Source organism: Lycium ferocissimum, chromosome 2, assembly GCF_029784015.1.
Source record: "Lycium ferocissimum isolate CSIRO_LF1 chromosome 2, AGI_CSIRO_Lferr_CH_V1, whole genome shotgun sequence".
Taxonomy (NCBI): Eukaryota; Viridiplantae; Streptophyta; class Magnoliopsida; order Solanales; family Solanaceae; genus Lycium; species Lycium ferocissimum.
In genome coordinates, this window is record NC_081343.1 from 56,246,850 (window position 1) to 56,262,762 (window position 15,913).

A 15,913-nucleotide genomic window follows, 5' to 3' on the forward strand; every position below is an offset into this window, starting at 1 on the left:
AATATCTTACTAGTTGAATCGATTTTATAAATCCTAAATATTTATTGCTCTACTTGGTCCATTTTGTTTTACCAATACTTAATATATTTATCATGGATTCTCTAATGCCGAAACCAATGCAAATATCGAAAGTGCCCAGCCTTTATACCAACTAATATTGTTTATGAGGGTGATGTTTTCATTGTGTTTTTTTCCCGTTAAGTATGCATGAATTCTAAACTATTGTAGATATTCTAAGATAATTTTTCTTGTCTTGTCCATTATTAACACCTTTGGTCATTGTAATTTCATATCTATGGATTAGTGTATTTGAATGCCTACATATATAGGATATATCAAATCTATCAAGCGATCTTTTTTCACCTTATGGTCTTATATGCATGTTATTGGTATTGTCCGTCCAATGTGATCTATCCCTATTTTTGCTATTGTCTAATCTTGTAAGACCCTATATCCTTCTTCGTGTTTGCATTTTTATGACATTTTTTTATGGGTAGAGTATTCGCAACTAATAAATACTAAACTTTTCTTTCGCGACGATAAATACAAATTTTTTAAAAATAAATTTCGGAATTGTACGTTAGTTTTTTGCTCCCACAACTCTCCATTAACTCAATTAATTGTGATATTCACGCATTCAATACATAGTTTGTAGGTGAGATTTCAAATATAAAAATTAAAATTTAATCTAAATATTTCAAGACAAAAAAAAAATCTATATATCTATCTGCGAACAACAATGGAGATGGAAATGATGACATTCACCACTATGCCCCTACTACATATTCTCACCACAACAACGGTACTGCACCATCAATTCTTCAACCAAAAAAAGGAGAGGAAAAAAAAAAAAAAAAAGAAGTAAAAGAACAATAACATTTTTTATTTTTTTTTGGTGAATGCATAAGGATTTTTTTTTTTTTTTATTTTTATAATTCTGCACTCACTGAACTTTATGCCTTGGAAATACACCACTTTCATCCTTGTAATGACCAAAGGTTGAACTAGTAGATACCTTTGAAACTGTAATGAAATCACTCAGTTTAATTTCTAGATTATTATTCTTTGATTCAACTATAATCAAAGACTCTAGGAACCTTGCATGCAACAAGAAAAAATTCAGCAATTTCTCTTCAAGCTCAAGTTTCTTGAATCCTTTCACCTTGAATAGCTTGAGTTGTGAAAATTCTGTTTGGCAATTCTCAAATTTTTCCTTTGCAACTAAATTCCAATAGCTTCCGGCTTCCATTGCATGATCACCAAACTGCATGGCTTTTTTTTGATTAATTATGTCACAAATAAGAACTATTAAATTAAGTGTATTCTTTTATTTTCTCCATAAATCATGCGATAATATCAAAATAAAGTACGATAGAGAAAATATAATAGAAATGGATATCACTTGCATTTGTGTTTTTGATAAGCAAATCTAAAGAGAAAGGCATTAAATATACCATACTTTAATGGTTTCAATTATCATAGCTTTTATTTTCTGGATCTTATGACTAAAACTATGAAGAGTTTATTTTTCTACGTTGAGAAATGAGCGAAATTTGTGTAAAGTGGAACTTTCTTTCGTGATTTACCAAATTAGAAATAAATAAAAAATTCACAATGACAAGAAAACCAAGTAATCAACAAATAGCTAGAAAGAATTTAAAAGGTCAAAATTTGTATGTTTACATCTAGAAAGAGTCTCTCCATTTGGGGACACTTCTTGACAAAGAAAAGAATATCCCAAGGATTGACAAAGCTGAATCCAAGCCTCACCAATTGAAGTTCCTTCAAATTTGGAAGATAGTACTCCATATCTATGTGCTCAAAATCAACATATATAGGAGAAAGTCCCTAAATCAAATATAAAAAAACATTTACATCTTCAGTACATGTAAGTTAATTTCAAAGACAAAAATCAAAAAGACGAACCATTAGATTACCTCAAGAAGAATATTGTTAATTGAGAGAGTCCGTACATTTTTTAAGACTTCCATCAAGTCATCCCTTTCACTTATATGTTGATGCCTCTTTGTGGTACCAAAATCCAATATCACATCTTCTAATATTGTTGGATCCACAGACTTGATTTTGTTAATCTCACCATCACAGTGAAATGTGCTAATACTTGGATTATCAATAGTGACCAAATCTATGTCACTACAACCCCTAATCAAAAGAGTTTTAAGCATATTCGAACCTTGAATTGTGAGTTCACCAATAAAAGAACAATCCCCCAAAGCCAAAGATTCAAGAACAACACATCTTGAAAACAACATTTTAATAAAATAAGGTGCGATGCGAACCTCAGATAGACTAAGAGATTTCAAGAATCGTAAACCTTTTAATTTCGCGATAGATATAAGTTACAACAGATCAATTTTACAACACGAAGAGTTTCAACGTCGATGTAATCAGAATGCAGATGGTAAAAAATCTCATTATAAGGTTTAACTAGATGTAGCTCGAGCTCTTCTAGACCCTTTGATGCAACATGTTGAATCTTCTTTATGAAAAAAGGCGCGTACTTTATTGGCTTGTGAATATAAATCTGAAAACTCTAAATTTTTTCGCCTACATGATTATTTAAGATATTATCAATAATTGGGATCACTTCTCTACCCCCGAAGAAACAATTTATCCTAAAAGCTCTATCAAAACCAAGATTCCGAGCATATAACCGTGAATGTTTAAAAGGTTTAGCAACACGTGATGAAGAAAATAGCATGTTTGATAGGTAAAAAGGTGAAAATTCTATCAATCATTTCAGTAGGAAGATAAAAAGTAGGATTATCAATGGACTCATCACCTCCATTTGTTTTCATAGAGTTTCTTCTAACTCTTTTTCTAGAAGATTGCACTAAGTAGGCGTTTGGCCATGAGTTTTGAAACCATGGTTTCAAACCAGTGTTTGGACATGCGTTTTAACGCATGGTTTCAATTTTTTTAAATATAAAATTTAACTCATAAGTTTATATTTTGTAAAAAAAAGACCCATAAGTTGGTAGCTATTTTTAACAATTACCCCCATCAATCATTTACTAATCTCATTAACTTCCACCAAATTTTATTTATGTCTACCAACCTTTTAATTTTGTAAAAAGACCCATAGTTTAATTTTATTTATTGAACTAAAATCTGATCAATTGATGTTGTATTTTTAGAAAGGTCTTCTAGTATTAATTTTGAGCCGCTTGTTATGAATTAGCGTATTAATTTTGTTATGACCTATGACTTGCTCATTTGATAAGATTGTATAAGAATTGAGAATGTTTTGATAGTTTTCACAACTTGTAGGGTTTTTATGTCTATAAGAGAAAATACTCCTTAAAATATTCAAATTGCATGTCCAAACATGATTTCAAACCATGTCCAAATGGGGCTTGAGACTCACTTTATTTTAGACCCTGAAGATCCATCTATTTTTTAAAGACGAGATGTAAATATATAAATTCAGGAGAAAGTACTCAGACAAGATGTGAGAAGACAACTGTGAAAAACCTGTGGATTTATAGAGTGGAAAAAGTGTAGAGATATTTAAGAGATTAAAATGCGCTTAACAAGTTACCTTAATGACTTCTTATCTTTGGAAAACTAAAATAAAAAAATGAGAATATAATCAAATTTCATTAATAAAGCTTCTATAGTTATAGATTAGAAAAATAAAAATTACGTTAGAGGCCCCTGCTTTATGGCGTTTTTCTTGAATTCGGAGACCCAAAAAAATAAATTTTATAGTTAAATTCAAATTTTGAAAACAGTGTAAGAGGAAAAATAAAAGTTATATGTTGTTATTAATTCTTTCAAGTTTGAAATTTGAATTAATATGTAGTATCTGAGTTTCATTCATCCAAAATTAATGAGCAAGGACCTTTTACAATGTAAAATTCACGTAATCTGGCAGACCTTGAACCAAAAACAAGATGTGTTTTTCCTATGGACGTTGATTGTATCGGAACAAATAATTTTTGCATAAGACTTCACATTGATCTCTACTTTGAAAAGTAAAAGTATGCATAACTAATGTCTGCATAACCAATAAAATTACTGACTTTTTTTTATATAACTTCAAGTATTAATAGAGCATTTGGTTTACGTTATTAAACTGTTCTAAGATGTATCGATATAACGAATATGGGAACTAGCGTAGTATTATATGTAGATAAACTATGGCATAAAAGCATGTGGTAACAAATTAACAATAACTAGCTTAGAATATATAAGTTAAAATGCCTGTAAAGTACGTAATCACGTGTAACCCTCTCTATATTGTCTCTTGTGTTTTATTTAACGATCTATTGTATTATTCTTTACCGATCTCTTGCAAAAGGATCATATAAACAAGGAAGGAATTAAAAGTCCGAATACGAGTTCGGTCGAACCCAGTAGCTTTTTTATTTGAATAAAGAAATTCCTTTAATATGTACAAATATTAAATTTAGAACCCAATTATTACCACTTGAAGTCGTCATTCTAAAATTCAAAACCTATAAAGTTAAAATATTGGCTCCGCCGTAACATAACTAGAACGACATTTATAATGGGTCATAAAACCAATCTTCCCTTGATTTTAACTACACATGTTTTCCCCATAATAATACTTAACATGGTATCCGAAGAACAAAAATGGAAGAAATTAATCAAGAACATAAATAATTAGAGTTTTCCTAGTTTCTAACTTTATAAATGATTTTCTTAATGAGTGTGCAAAGCACAAATAGAAATGACCAAGGGAGTGATTTCTAATTCATATCGATCTTTTATTTAGTGGAACAAATCTAATATGGAATATCTCTTTAGACTTGGCTGAATTAAGAGATAGTAAAAGAATTACCAAAGTAGACTTACCCCTTAAATTTTCATCCTTTTTGGTACTTGCAAATTTACAATTGAAGACATCTTAAGGGGATTTCATTAATTCACTATGATCAGACCTTAAATAGTGCGAAATTGGAAAAAAAAAAAAATTCAAGATAATACCTTCACAATATTTACCAAAAAAAAAAAAAAAAAAAAAAAGAGAGAATCACTTAAGTGTTTAGGATTTCTGGAATTACAAAAAAAAAAAAAAAAAAAAAACTTGCTTTTCTGACAGAATATGGATATACAACAAGAACAAAATTTTATGATTATCGAAGAAGGTAACATTTAACCTATATGACTGTTGCAAACACCACACAGTTGGAAGGTCAATAAAGTAGGTGAAATTTTTGTGAGATAAAATTTTAAATTTTAGGAGAGACAAAAATGTTATTTGATTCTTTTCTATATAGTTAAGTCTTGACGTACGGAGTCACTCGATGACTCTACTGATGAGGAGGGATAACACGTACTAATAAAATAGTCGGGAAATAGAAGGAACTAGTAAGTTATCCGATGACTATACTAGTAAGAGATAACAAGTATTAATAAAATAGTCGAAAAATAAGAGGCACTAGTAAATTATCCAATGACTATATTGGTGAGAAATAATAGGTACTAAAAAGATAGTTGAGAGATAAGAGATACTAGTAAGTTGTTTCGTATTATCATGTAAATTAAACGGAGAAAATAAAGGTACGTACTCATAAAATATTCCAATGTGCGTAAGGTAAACCAACCCCACCTTATATAAAAACTCGCAATAAGGACATCTTTTTACTGAAATTGTTAGAAGTTCACCATTGGACTATTTTGGCAACTTACAACTCATCAAAATTTTGGAGTAATGAATTACATATAGGAGTTTGCATTGATGACAAGGTAAAGAAGAAAATTTGCCCTTCAAATGGGACAATCTTTAATTTTTGCCTTTAGTAGCCAACTTATGCCTAGCGGCCAGCGGGCATAAATTCTTTAAGGATGCGGGACATAACTTTGCCAATCATTATCGTGTATTAACATGGGCCCACAATGTTACCACTTGAAATCAAGACATTGGCATTGAACTTGTAAATCGATTCATAATTTTTGAGGCATAACCAAGCTAGGATCGAATCGATTATATATACCCATTCGATCCGAGCTCTCATTGAATGAGCATTCTCAATATTATGCCTTGAAGAAGACTTGAACCTCCACACTCTTTAACAAGAGATTTTGAGTCTCACATGTTTACTATTTTACCACGGATTATAATACAAAAATACAAATTTAAGCCTTGCGAAAATATTGCTTGAGAGGCAAAAACTAAAGACCAACAACAAAAAATAGGAGGAAAAGTGCAAATAACCCCAAGTTAAAATCCATAACAATTTACAGTTTTCTCAAACAGCCAAAGCTAAAACCCAAAACCCCTCTTTAACACTTCCTTTTTTTTGGCGCTAACACAGTTCACAGTAAATCAATGGAGGAAGAAGCTTCAGAGCAACAACTTGTTAAAGAATCAATGGATGAAGATGCTGTAGACCATTTGGAAACCCCAAATGAAGTTGTTGAAGAAACTAGAGATAAACCTTACCCTTGGCCTGTTATTCAATATGATGTTTCCCCATATAGAACTTATCATTTCTTTAACCAGTTCAAGACTCCTTCAAACCCTAATAATTTCTTAAAGGGTGTCAAATGGTATTCCTTTTTTTTTTTTATGCCCCATTTCTTTTATTCCCTTTTTTCTCTTTTATATTTTGAATGTTGTCTCATGGTTGTTTTTTTTTTCGTGTGGAATTATAGGTCACCAGATGGTTCTGGATTCCTCACTTGCTCTGATGATAATACCTTTTGTTTATTTAACTTGTAAGTTTTGTCCATTTTTTACTATATATATGATTGTGAACAATAAATTTTAAGTCTTGAATAACTGTAAATTGTAAAGGAGTAATTTTTTTGTACTTTTTTTTTATGGATACAGTTCTTTTTATTTTATTTGTGATTGGATATGTGGGGCTTAAAGTTTATTGGTGGATAAGAGTTTCATGTAACTCTGTCTATGTGAGCTTAGCGTTTTTCGGTTGAGGCTTGGATAAAAAGGAGAAAGGTTGTGGTAGGTTGAAAACTAGTATTGAAATAGTCATGATATGATGAATCATTTGAACTTAGAGGGGAATGGATATAGGGATTCATATAGACGACCCCAAGCAGTTTGTGATTGAGAGACAGTTAATTGATTGATTGAAAGATAGTATTTGGTGCTATTGTAAGGCTGATTATGAGGCACATAGTAGAAAAGGGTACTCAGTTATTCTAGCATTTCCATTGTCATTGAGCTGCTCTGTTAATTTGGCTCTGGTTTGTTGATAGGCCATATGATGAAAGTGGAGGGCTTGCTGATTTTTCTTCATCAGCTGCTGATACAGGTAAATTTGTATGCTACTAGTTTATTTAGGTTTGAATGTGAAGCAACATTGTGGAAGTATGCTAAAGTAATTATTTTCGATGTGGAAATTTGTCGATCATGTATGTTCAGTATTAAACTTGATATGATTTGCTATCTCATGTTTTCGTTTATTGTGAGTAAGACTGACTGATTGTTTGCAGATTCTTATGGTGCAAGCCTTGTCATGAGTGATGGGGAGTCTGTATATGACTATTGCTGGTATCCTTATATGTCTTCTTCAAGTATGTCAATTGCCTTGTTATTTGTGGTAATACTGATGGTGATTAGAAAAATTTAACTAGAGTTTGCTTTCATGACCCAGGTCCAGAGACATGTGTTTTTGCAAGTACTACCCGTGATCACCCTATTCATCTCTGGGACGCTACTACTGGACAGGTGCGTCATCGTCTTTAAAGCTGTTACTGCAGATGCTTTTTTCTCTCTCTGCTCTTTGATAGGTTCCTAGCAGCGCATTTCTTGTGTAGCTGCTCAACGAGCTTAGCTAGGAAGATATTCTTCCCTACAGTACCTTTTTTTGGATGGTTGCAGTTACGCTGTACATACCGTGCTTATGATGCCATGGATGAGATCACTGCTGCCTTTTCAATTGCCTTCAACCCTGCAGGGACTAAGTAAACATTTCTTCTTTTATTAAAGTGCTTGTCTCCTTCCTTGCTCTTGTGTTCACTTGTTTATGTAGAGGCACCTGGTCAATTTTTCTTTCATATTTCTCAGTAGTTATTTATTTATTTTGAAAAGAGAGGAAAAGAAAGAAACATAGCACACTCGATATAGATTTTTGTTTGCAGTGAATGGACTTATAGAAATGGCTGATGCTGTATAATCTCTGATTTTCATTAGTTTACTAGGTTTAGTGGAGAATACTTTTTCCATTTATTTGATCGATTATAAAGAGTTTACTTCCGCATGACATGATTTATGTTTCCAGATTAGTCAAATATGATTACTGCTCGCATCTAGTCAGGAGATCAGGCTGAGCTGTAATTTTGAGTTAGTAGAGAAGCTATCCAGAATTAGTTTTCCAGCTATCTTGGAAAATAAAATGTAGTACTTTTTCCTATCTGGATATAAAGTAACTTGGCAAATAATTAGTACCTCTGATTCATTTTATGTGGCGGTGCTTGTGCTAGTGGGAGATAGCAGATATCCTGTGGAATTAGTCGAGGTGTGCACAAGTTGGCCCAGACACCACGGTTGTAAAAACAATACCAACTGGTGTAGAGGGTTGGCTAGAATGCTAGACTTTTGGGAGGCAATATGTATGATCACAATACCATTATAGGTATCACACATCAGTGCATAAATGAACTCTTTTGATTTATTGAAAAAGTAATCTATCCATATTTTCTGACAGCATAATTAGAATGACAATTATGAGGCCTAGTTGTCGATTTAGATGGTTGCTATTCTCGTCACTCTGTCCTCACAAAAGATCGTTTTCCCTTTTTGGTTTTTCAGTTTATTTTATAGACTTTAAGACGAATGCGTTTTCAGTTTTTCTTGTGCGTATCTTCTTACTTCATAGCTATAATTCCCATGTCATCAAAAAAAAAAAAAAAAAAAAAAAAAAAAAATACTAACTTCTTATGTGGTATTGTGATTTGCTTCATTTTCTTTATTTATGTACTTCAGCGGTCAATATGCTACGTTTAAAAGAAATTTTTCATTGTCTCTTCATTCTTTTCGAATTAGGATCTTTGCTGGTTACAACAAATCCATAAGAACATTTGATATTCATCGGCCTGGCAGAGATTTTACCCAGCACTCCACCCTTCAAGGAAATAAAGAAGGGCAATCAGGTATGTTCCACGAGCTGCTTCTCTTTATGATCACTTTCCAGAATAAGACAATAAGCTAACAATCGTCTGTGTCAAACACATCAACCTGATAGATATCTCAAAGTGAAACTGGAAAGTCCAGTTGAGGCTAATTAATTCTCCTACTTTCAATGCCAAAATTATTCCTCATTATACATTTATTATTCTGACACCTTTTCTCTTGTCTGTTTAGGCATTATATCCTCAATTGCTTTCTGTCCAACCCATTCAGGATTGCTGGCAACAGGCTCCTATAACCAAACTACTGCTATACATAGGGAAGATAACATGGAACTTCTCTATGTCTTGCATGGTCAAGAAGGTGGGGTTACACATGTAAGTTGGTAGAGCTGTCATTCATGTTTTTACTATACTCAAATCCTCAAATGATTCTTCAACCATAATATTCACTTATTAGGTCCAATTCTCAAAAGACGGAAATTACTTGTACACTGGTGGCCGGAAGGTAAGATTTGATGGTACATTACTGTTCATTACTTTCAATGCCTATTTAACATTGGGTTGGCCTTTTGTTTTGTCCTTCCTCTGCAAAGAGAATGCTGGATCTATAATTTCATTATATCCATCATAAATAATGGAACAATGCACTTGCCACCTTAAAGAGTGGTTTTCTAATCTCTAGCAGATAAGAAACCAGAATGGATAGACAGTCAAAACAAGCTGGGACCACAGAACATTATCCATTTGAGTCGATTTCATTTTTTTGGTGCAAGCTTTTAGTTTTGAGTTTTTTTATTTGGTTGGGATAGGGTTGGGCAGAGTGGAACCGGGGATCTGTTTCAGTGCTAAACAGTTAACTAGAAGTTTAGACATATCTTTGGTTTAATAAAGAGAAATCACTTTAGTTACCTTAATTCTTCGAGAAAGTGATTTAGGTTGTAATGACTCCACATAGTATGAGAGATTCTTAACTTGAAAAAGACAATCAAGAAGAAAATCTCAAGGTCGATTACTGATCAATGATTTTACCAAGTTATTCAACTTCAATTACCATTTTTCAACTCTGCTTTCGCAAAAGCTAAATATAAAACCACATTAACTTTATGTTACCAACTTCGAAAAAAAAAACTCATCAACTCTTTCTGCAAATTATTACTAAACAGAGAAATGCTTTCACACATTAATGGAAGAGAATGAGTTTGATATTCATCAATATGTAATGGTAACCATATTTCAGACTTGGATACTTCCTATTTATTAATGATCCTAGCACTTACTCTTCTGTCTTATCTCTTCTTTTAGCTTTGCTTTTCCTTTTATTTTTCTCCTGTTCTGTTAAGAGTTTAGATGAATGAGATCTGGAAAGCAGTTTATGACTTTAGTGTTACCGTAGAATTAGTGCCAAAAGACGTTAGTAGGCAGAATGTAGAACAAAGTTGGCGAGTGTATGGTGTTCGGTTTTTGCCTCCCTTTCTTCCAAACCCACAATATTCTCCTAATCTCCTTATACGATACCTATAAAAATGTACCCGGAACAGCCTTGACTCCAGGCGGCTGTATAATTGACCACTTTGCCTTTAATTTCTACCACCAATTTATAGGTTTTCTCTCTCTCTCTCTCTCTCTCTCTATAACAAAGTTGGTGGGTTTCATAAATCTTGAGATCACTGTTTTGTTCTTATAATTCAGTTTATTTATTCGTCTGTGAGTTCAAATATATGCGTCGACCCACTCCAAAGTTCTCAGATATTTGCTGGTTTCGGGAGAGGAGGCCCATGCCACTCTCTAGATGACCCTCATATACTTCCCATAGTAAGCTTTGACTAGATGACTCGTCATGTCAACTATGTCAGATATTTGAGGCCTTTTGGATGTAGTTCAAACTATTCAACTTCTCCCTTGACTTTTAAGTGTATTGTTTGACACATGAGTAATAATTTTAAAATAAGATCTGTTTTTGTTTCCTCCATCCAGAGAAATATAAATTTTGTGCCTGTTCAGCTGAAAGGCATGTTTGCTACTTGTTGATATCCTTCACTTATCTATGTATGATCTAAACTTTGATCCTTTCCTCTTCGGACTCACTTCTTCTCTATCGTCACATGTATGCGAGTGCCATCCTGTCATGCATGCGTGTTGTGTTAAACATATGTTTGACCAAGTTCATCTCAAACTTGTTTTAGGACCCTTACATACTGTGCTGGGACATTCGGAAGACTGTTGACATAGTTTACAAGTAAGTTTCTTTCTACTGATTGGACACTCGGGCATGATTGGCTGGATGGTTCTGTTTCTGTTCAGTAATGAAACTAATGAAACACATTCCTCTTTTTGCATCTCACAAGTAGGAGACGCCTCAATCTCTTGCTAGAACGTGATAATCCTTTAGCAGTTTCCTTGTCCTATAAAATAACTCTATATATGTTCATATGATGTTTTTCCTGGAGGGAAGCTTTTATAATCTGAAGTGGTCTATTTTGCATAAGGGCGGAATTGATGGTTAATGCTTGACAGTGTCGAGATCCTGCTTATACTAGATGATTACATGAGATTCAAACATTATTCATTTTTTTTTTCCTTTAGAGAATAAGCTTTTTGATGCCAAACCTATAAAAGTTTAAAATATTACATTGATAGCCAGACTGCTCGAAGTTTCCTTTCTTTGCCCCATAGGGCATGCAACTTTTCAGAGGAAGTTGGTACCATGTTGTTTGAGTGTCTTTTGGGTTCTACATACATAGTGTTTACATGAAAGTGATGAGCTCACTAAAAATACCGTTTGCATAGTTTGGAGACTAATTTACTAGAAATTGCAGAAATCTGCCTTCTCTTGTTTCAGTGTTATGTTGGTGTCACTTAAGCTACCTCACACTGGATTAGGTGACATCTGAATATTAAATGACATAAAAGAAAATCAAATTATTAGTGTGAAATGCAGAAACTATCAATATATTAGTACACTAAAGAGGTGTCATATGCTCTTATGGGACAAGGTCTTGGAAAGTACTCCGGTGAAGGTGTCATGTTTTGTTTGGCTGGTGATTAGGAAAGCATGCCTAACTCAAGTTAATCTACAAAGAAGAGGTTTCCAGATTTGTTCAAGATGTCTTCTATGTGACCAGGAGGTTGAAAGCAATGAATACCTTTTTTGACACTGCAAGACAAGTTTAAATCTGTGGCACATGTTCTTTTGTATCTTGGGGATAAATTGGGTTATTCCTAGCACTATTTTAAGCAGCTGGTGGAGTATAGGGAAGAGAGATGGTGAGGACGAGTGGTGGAAGATCATCCCTGCCTGCATCTGGTGGAGTGTGTGGAAGGAAAGGAATGCTAGATTTTTTGAAGGTGCTAGTAGTTCTATCCAGAAAATTAGGATAAACTGTCTTAAGTCTGTTCGTTTTTTGGTGTAAACAGAATCTGTGGGGAGAAGTAGGTGAATTAGTTGACTTGATTGGCAATATATAAGAATATGGGTTTTTGGGCAGGGTTTTTGATACCCTTTTGCTGTTTAAGATCTAAACGCAACACCTTTTTGGGGGTGCTTAAGTTTTTTGTTTCATAGTAATACAACTGTTACCTTCCTCAGAAAAAAGGTCTTGGAAAATACTCATGAAGGGAATAAAAAGAAACAGAAAATTCATAGGATTCTTTGTAGCAGCTGGATGCAGAAGAAGATTCTGGTGGGATTTATGGTGCGAAATAATACTCGAAAAGATGATGTTCCTACTCTATTTTCATTGTAGCTGATCATAGCAGCTGAGGTTCTAAAGAAAGATGGTTCTCACTTATAATAGGTATATCTTTAGAAGACCTCTACAGAATTAGGCGTTTAATGAGGTGGAACCGTTCCTGTTGAGATTGTACAGTCATAAGACATTTTAGGAAATTGATAGTATGGAGGAATCATCTTTGATAATTCTTCTCCTATGTCCTATCTAATTGAGAAGATCCTAGATCTTTGTTGAGAAATTATCACAAAAGTTGCATTTCTTGATGTGGTGCATGGGGAGCCATTTTGACTGTAGATAACCTAAGGAGGAGAAGGCTCATTGTCGTTGGCATGATTCATTTAAGAAGTAATATGAACCTTATACTATTTTTTGTGATTTTACTTTCACAGTTATGGGAGTTGACACGTGCAACTTTTATTTTTCATTGCATGTCACCAAACTTTGTTGCGGATGAATTGGACAGCTAGGATTTAAACAAATTAGATGCATGAAGAAGTTGTGGAGCAATGCTACATTTTGTATTTTCTGTCAAGTGTGGGTAGGATTTTAAAGGGTTGAGAATTTGGTGGCTAGAAACTAAAGTTCTATTGTTAGTTCTTTTGTCTTTTTTGGTGTAAAACAGAAATACCACTTGTGTGGATGGTCGGATAAATTTTTGGAAACGTTGATGTGTTTGCCTTCCTTCTTATTTTTTCTGTATAAAACAACAGCATCTTGCTGTAGTATTACTCAAATTGCCTGTTTCATCGGGAAAAAAAAAAAAAAAACTTATCTTCCTGTTTGTGAATTAGCTAAGGCCCAATGTTGGAGTGTATTAGTCTCTGAGGATGCTCTTTCTGTAGAATAAAGTAGTTCTAGAAGAAGTACAAGCAGTTTGGTAAATGGTAGGTGCAGCGGATTTGGTATAAAACTAATAAAAAGGTTTAATACCTGCATAATTTAGTTGTAAGTAAATTATCTTTTCAAATGGCGCCTTAATTTTTGGCAGAAAGAAAGTGTTGACGGCTGCAAACTTGAGTTTCTACTAGAAGTCTTGCCCTCCACATCACAATTATTTCATCAAAAAAAAAAAAAAAGTCTTCCCCTCCACATCTCTACAAATTAAAAGCACCTTTAATTGTTTACTGAACACATGAAGAAGTGCTTTTCATGCAGAAAACACTTGTTGCCATAACTTTTCCAAAAGATTGGCGTACATGCCGAGCCATTTTTATAATGAGAATGATAGATCTTATCTTGACATTGAAGTGAACCTCCAGCCAATATTCACAGTTTTTCTAACTATCCATGTCAAGAATATCATTTTGCATGAATGCAGTAATTAGCTATAATGATACTTTTGTAAGTTTGAATTTATTGTGACTGAGTGCTTCAGTGATCAAGTCTCTAAACTTCCCGTTTTGATTTGATTCAATTAGGATGTATAGATCATCAGAAACTACCAATCAGCGGATATATTTTGATATTGAACCTCGGGGTCAGCATCTCGGCTCTGGAGGACAGGTATCTTCCGCTTAGCTCAAAATTGCATTCTGTGTCAGAACTCAGAATGCAATTCAAGCTCTCATCTTTCGTACTTGTTTGTCTATCTAGGATGGCTCAGTTCACATTTATAATCTTCAAACCGGACAGTGGGTATCCAGCTTCCGAGCTGCATCAGGTACTTCATTATGTTCATAGAAAGAATAAGTTGGGAGAAGGTACACCTAGTTTCTTCTATTTCTTACTCAGCTTATCCTGTTTCAGACACAGTTAATGGTTTTTCATTTCATCCTTTCCTGCCAATGGCTGCCTCTTCATCAGGCCACAGGAGATTTGGAGTTTTAGATGACTCCCACGAGGATATGCCCCTTACTGGTAAATTCATTCACCCCACATTGTTGGAATAATGCCCGAGTAATATGTGTTCAGACTTCTGTATTCGTCTGAAGTAAATTATTTTCAATGTTCTTGCCATATCTTCTTCTTCGATGCTTTGATCTGTCGAGTTCCTCATTCCCGTTTACCTCTTTTTGGAAAACAGATGTTCTGCCATACTTCTTAGAGCCCGTTTGGCTTAGCTTATAAGTTGCTGAAAACAGCTTGGCTGGCCAGCTTATAAGCCATTTTGGGCTTAAAATAAGCCCAAAAAAATAAGTTGGCCCGTTTGGCTTATTTAAAGTTTTTTAAGCTAAAAAAAAAATTAAGTTGGGCTACCCCAACTTATTTTTTTGGCTTATAAGCTATTTTCAGCTTATAAGCTGCTTTTTTTAAGCTCATCCAAACAGGCTCTTAGTCCTATTTGCTTCCCTTCCTTGACGCTAAAATGCTTAAATCATCTGCTCAGATCAAGTTACTGTTTGCATTTTTTGAATTGTTCTTTGTTATTTAGTTGTCTGCTTGATTACAAAACCATTTGTGTCCTGTTAACATGAAAAGTTCTAAATATGATTGTATTTTCCTTGTTTAGGTGATGAAAATTGTGTTTCTGTGTGGAGCTTCTCCTATTCAGCATCCTTAGAAAATGCTGTTAGCCCCAGTTCTGGGGGCTCAAATGATAAATCTGAGCTTGATGAGGACCTTCCTCAAGAACCTTGATCCATGTACCGACTGTGTATAAACTTATCTTAGCATGGGGTGACACAACCTTAATTTAACATCTTAAAATACAACCACAGCAAATCCATTCTAATAAACTGTGTATGTACTATTTATGGATGTATACACATCAGCTCTGCTGTTTAAATATTCTACCAGTTATTAGCTCATAGATGTCACTTTTGGTATTTGTCTCATTTGGACTTATTTTATATCCTTTTCCATTTTTGATATATGTAAAAGAAAAACACATTTAAGTTTGAGAGAGTGTTTCGAATTTGCTACTCTTTGAACGCCTTATCCATGAATGATAATGACTCAAGAGCCTTTTCGTTAACTTCTTAAATTTTTGTCAATGTTCAGATAGCGAAGGCATCCATTTTGTTGGTTCGTTTAACTCAATATCATTCATGGATTGCTTTTTAACTGTCCTTTGACTCTGAGCTGTATCAATATGGTAGAATCTCCACTATCTCAGTCCTTGATCAAAACTTGTACTAGGATTCCTGAATGGATAA

The 15,913-nt window shown here is 33.8% G+C and overlaps 2 protein-coding genes across 2 annotated transcripts; one reads left to right on the plus strand and one right to left on the minus strand.

Moving 5' to 3' along the window:
- Positions 1-943: 943 nt before the first annotated feature.
- LOC132047776 (F-box protein At2g39490-like) lies at positions 944-2,273 on the minus strand. The gene is made up of 3 exons (XM_059438770.1): positions 1,938-2,273; positions 1,684-1,848; positions 944-1,264 (listed from the first exon to the last, which is right to left on the minus strand). The coding sequence occupies exons 1-3, from the start codon at positions 2,271-2,273 to the stop codon at positions 944-946; spliced, it is 822 nt and encodes a 273-aa protein (XP_059294753.1).
- Positions 2,274-6,180: 3,907 nt separating this feature from the next.
- On the plus strand, positions 6,181-15,693 carry LOC132046140 (uncharacterized). The gene is made up of 14 exons (XM_059436691.1): positions 6,181-6,540; positions 6,646-6,708; positions 7,213-7,268; positions 7,450-7,530; positions 7,611-7,684; positions 7,838-7,920; positions 9,002-9,108; positions 9,320-9,462; positions 9,545-9,592; positions 11,271-11,323; positions 14,237-14,321; positions 14,412-14,478; positions 14,565-14,675; positions 15,268-15,693. The coding sequence occupies exons 1-14, from the start codon at positions 6,320-6,322 to the stop codon at positions 15,393-15,395; spliced, it is 1,320 nt and encodes a 439-aa protein (XP_059292674.1). The 5' UTR covers positions 6,181-6,319; the 3' UTR covers positions 15,396-15,693.
- The last annotated feature ends 220 nt before the right edge of the window (positions 15,694-15,913 follow it).